General features: G+C 47.0%; 1 protein-coding gene across 1 annotated transcript; it reads left to right on the forward strand.

Annotated features, from left to right (window-relative positions):
* Positions 1-2,103: 2,103 nt before the first annotated feature.
* Positions 2,104-3,514, forward strand: LOC123141399 (AT-hook motif nuclear-localized protein 24-like). The gene has a single exon (XM_044560559.1). It carries the CDS (start codon positions 2,386-2,388, stop codon positions 3,313-3,315), a length of 930 nt encoding a protein of 309 aa, XP_044416494.1. The 5' UTR covers positions 2,104-2,385; the 3' UTR covers positions 3,316-3,514.
* The last annotated feature ends 1,215 nt before the right edge of the window (positions 3,515-4,729 follow it).

Consider the following 4,729-nt stretch of genomic DNA (forward strand, 5'->3'; position numbering starts at 1 on the left):
CTATCATTAATTAGTTAGGGTTAGAGTTCCCAGAACCAGGCTGTCTGGATGCCAAAGGCACGCCAGCACGTTCGGCCACAAAGCTAGCTTGCACAGGCAACAACTCCGGCCACATTTATGTTCTTCCTGCGTGCACAAGTGCCCACAAGAAGCTAAGGAAGTTTAGGCGGGGGACAAAGCTAGGCAGCTCCAGGCTCTGGCCTTGCCATGATAGTTCAGGTCATGTCTTGGAATATCCCCTGCCCCATCGAACTCTACTTAGTCGCTTTCATGCCATCATTGAGCAACCGCATACTACACGCTGCATGAAAATGACTCTTGGTTGTGTGGTGGGCCTTGATCGGCGAGCTTTAATTTGTTCTAAGTGCTGTTCCGGAAGAAGCCTTGTCAGATTGGCTGCCAGGTTTTATAGAAGTACTATCGATGGGTTTTGGAGTTTCAACTTTTAACTTTCAACAGTCCAGTTGCACTAGCAGCTTGCTCCTCGAGCACATCATAGGGAAGCAGCTCCACGTCCCACGCAACGTGCCCAATGCCCGTTTGATCCTCTCACTCACGCACTCACTCAGTCTCTTTAATCTTTATTTTGGGACGCTCTATTCATCTTCAATCATGGCAGTACAGCGAACACAAGAAATAATAAAAAATTACATCCAGATCCGTAGACCACCTAGCGACGACTACAAGCACAGAAGAGTCGAAGGGGTGCAGCCGTCATCGCCCCTCCCTCGCCGGAGCCGGACATAACTTGTTATAGTAGACAGTCAGGAAGTCATCGTGCTAAGACCCCATACAACCAACGCACCAGAACAGCAACCGCCGCTGATGAAGAGCAACTTAGATCGGAAGGATCCAACGTGAAGACACATGAACAAAGACGAACAAAGATCGGATCCGAGCGGATCCATGAAAAACAACCACCGACCGAATCCCGTGAGATCCGCCGGTGACACACCTACACGCGCCCTCTGACGATGCTAGACACACAACCGGGACGAAGGCTAGGCAGGGAGAACCTTATTCCATCTTCAAGAAGCCGCTGTCGTCTCGTCTTCCTGAACAGGACATAAACCCTAACAAAACTTGAAGAAACACCTAAAAAACGGAGCCCTCCTGCCGGCAAGGGCCGTGATCCACCACGCACCCATGGCCTAAGGCCACCAGAGACGTACCAGATTGGCGGCGCCGCCGACGGGAGGCAGAAACCCTAGCCGCCTTTTCTTGAAGGAGAGACAAAGCTTGGAACCAACTATTAGGCGTGTCGGTCTCTTTAATCTTTAATATGGATCAACGAAATTGCAGGCCACACACTACGCTTATATTTTTATCTTCACACCCTAAATGAAACTTTGGATGAGATATTTGTGAAAGCCAAGTACTGCTTCTGTTCAATTTGAACTGTCAAAACGTTTTATATTTGAAAACAGAGGATATACAACATTTCATAATCCATGCCAGTGACACCGACATATTTTTGTTTATAAATTAGATAAGACACCAAGTTTTGATCATTGAGAACAGCGAGTCAGCGGCTCGACCACTAAGGGCATCTTCAATACATGTAACATAATTATTGATAAAATTTGTCAGGTAAGACAACTGATGATGTAGCATAAAATAAAATAAATGGGGAGAGACTAAAGACTGAGTATGTAAATTAATCAACCACCCTTCCACAAGCTCTAAGGTGAAAATTAGAGAGCAAGCACAATTATTCTGTCGCCCCTTATTGGATAGGCTAACTTATTGGAATAGTTGATGATAACTTGTTGGTGATGGCATAAACATTTTTGTGAACAGGATTATACATAAAGAGATGCATGCCCTAAACACACACTCGATCGTGTTGGATACAAACGAGTTTCCCGAGAAGCTAGCCCAAACATCCAAAAGAGCGAGGGAGGGTAGAAATTGTAGGTCAATTCTATTTCTTTTGTTTTTGTTTGGCAAACTGGCCTCTCTCTCTTCCATTTTTTTGGCTGGTGAGGGGTAGTAGCGGACGCGCGGTGGTGGTCGTGTTCTTCTCTTCCTCTCTCCTTCATATGATTATTTTATTTTAATCATCAAACGACAAAGTGGGGGGAGAGTGAAGGAAAGGGGGCAGACCGCCGTTTCCTTTACATCTTTTCCTTGCCGCAATATCATACTCCAATCCAACCACAGCTTTCCTTGCTTAATAATTTGGCAGTTCTTCTCCTCCCTCTTCTCCCACTTATTTACTCCACCTTTGCTTTCGTTGCCACTGTTCCATCTCGTAGGTTTCGTCGTCCCTTGCCACACGAGAGGTTTGTCTGTAGATAAGATAGAGGCGGAATAAAGAAAAAAGCAAGAGAAACGAGAGAGAGCTGAGCAAGAAAGGATAACCTAGCTAGCTAGGTCGGGAGCATGGATCCGGTTACTGCATCCATCCACGGTCACCATCTTCCTCCACCCTTCAACACCCGTGATTTCCATCACCATCTCCAGCAGCAGCAGCTGCATCTCAAGTCGGAGGACGACCATGGCGGCGGCTCTCCGTTCGGAGGCCACGGCACCAAGCACGGCCACGAGGATGACGAGAACAGTGGCAACGGCAACGGCAGCGGCGGTGAGCTTGCTCTGATTTCCCCTTCAGGTGGCGGACTGCAGGATGGAGGCGAGAACGGATCGCGCCGACCGAGGGGCCGCCCGGCCGGGTCCAAGAACAAGCCGAAGCCTCCAATCATCATTACGCGGGACAGCGCTAACACGCTCCGGACGCACGTCATGGAGGTCGCGGGCGGGTGCGACATCTCCGAGAGCATCACGGCGTTCGCCCGCCGCCGGCAACGCGGGGTCTGCGTGCTGAGCGGCGCGGGCACCGTGACCAACGTCACGCTGCGGCAGCCTGCCTCGCAGGGCGCGGTTGTCGCCCTCCACGGCCGGTTCGAGATACTCTCACTGTCTGGCTCCTTCCTACCCCCTCCAGCACCACCGGAAGCCACGGGGCTCACCGTCTACCTTGCCGGCGGGAAGGGGCAGGTGGTGGGCGGCACCGTTGTCGGCTCGCTGACAGCCGCGGGGCCGGTGGTGATAATGTCAGCTTCCTTCGCGAACGCTGTCTACGAGCGATTGCCGTTGGAGGAAGACGAGTTGCTTGCAGCGCAAGGGCAGGCAGACAGCACCGGGATGCTGGCTGCGGGGCAGCAAGCATCTCAGATGGCCGGCGGAGACGTGGATCCAAGCCTCTTCGAAGGGCTGCCACCGAACCTCCTCGGCAACGTGCAGCTCCCGCCTGAAGCCGCCGGCTACAGATGGAACCCAGGCACAGCCGGTGGCCGCCCGTCACCGTTCTAATCACGGCCGCTGGACGGCGCAGCCGCGGCACGTTAGAAAGGTTATTATGTGTTTTAATTAGCTTTCTTCCTTAACGTCGCATCTCGAAGGATTTCCGTGAGAATTATTGCATACCATTTCGGATCTTGTTATATAGCATGTCCGCATCAGGATTGTTTCTGATATGTATCGTTGTCTACATCAGTTATTGTTTCGGTTATATCTTGTGTCTCATAACTGATTTTGCAGTTGAGGTGAGAGGCTAGCACCTTATATTCTTCCTTTTCTTTCTCATGTTCAGATACTAGTCATCAACCTGTGCGACCGCACAGGCTTGCTTAATCTTGAACAATCCATATGGAAAACTGTAGAAATTATAACCAAAAACACATGAATTCTATCAACTTGGGTTGTTTGGTTCACATGATTTGAAAAAACTAAAGAATCCTGATAAACATGGCCAAATTAAAGTCCAACCACATGAAAATGTATTGTTAGATTCTCAATATACCACTACAGATCTTAGTCTTGTTTTTCGTGCATAGAAATTTGAAAAAAGAAAGTCCAAGTGAATGTTAGCATTCCTGCGTTTTCTTTGAAACTAAGATCAAAGGAAATGTCTTCCCTTTTTCCTTTGCCCCATTCATTTGAACTAAATGCATGAATTGTACTATCACAAAAAGTATATATCTATTCCTACTTTTGTCCCTCTACTTCTCCGTTGAACCAAAGAGGCCCTTTAATAGCTATCCACTTACCTAAAAACAGCATTCAGTTGTTTGAATTAAGATGTTTGTATTATTGTTCCTAGACAGTATGACAACCAAGTGACTTTTGATATGTAAGCGCAAGTTCTTTAATTTTACACTATGTACTCCCTCCTTTCCAGTTTATAGGGCTTAATTTAAAAATCTCTTCAACCAAGGGAGATGTTGAATCGTGGAATTAATTCCGTAGTTTGCAAAAATACTTAATTAGTACTCTCATTTTTCTCAAAATTTTATGTATACCGATGCATTAATTACACCACATACATGCATGGCCACTTAATGACCAAGAACTTCCACATGCATTGGCGAGTTTTTTCTTCATCCTTCCATATAGTGATTTAATACACCTTGAAATCTGAACATGTGATGGGCTGGTCATAATGGGAGTATCATAGCTACTCCCTCCTTCCATTTATATAGGGCTTAATGCGTTTTTCAAAACCGCCTTTGACTATTGACAAGATTAATAGTACATGAGATGTATAATGTGAAAATTATATCATTGGAAGCTCCTTTCACATATGAATTTGACCGTATGCTTTGTGTAAGTTGCATGTCATATATTATTACTCTAACATTTGGTCAAAGCTAGCCTCGAAAAACGCATTAGGCCATGTATAGATGGAAGGAGGGAGTGATGCTAACTAGGCTATTTTAATGAGGTG

The sequence above is a fragment of the Triticum aestivum genome, chromosome 6D, assembly GCF_018294505.1.
Source record: "Triticum aestivum cultivar Chinese Spring chromosome 6D, IWGSC CS RefSeq v2.1, whole genome shotgun sequence".
NCBI lineage: Eukaryota > Viridiplantae > Streptophyta > Magnoliopsida > Poales > Poaceae > Triticum > Triticum aestivum.

Bases quoted from the DNA above. Each gene is read 5' to 3' on its own strand.
- LOC123141399 (XM_044560559.1), top strand. From the start codon at position 2,386: ATGGATCCGGTTACTGCATCCATCCACGGTCACCATCTTCCTCCACCC.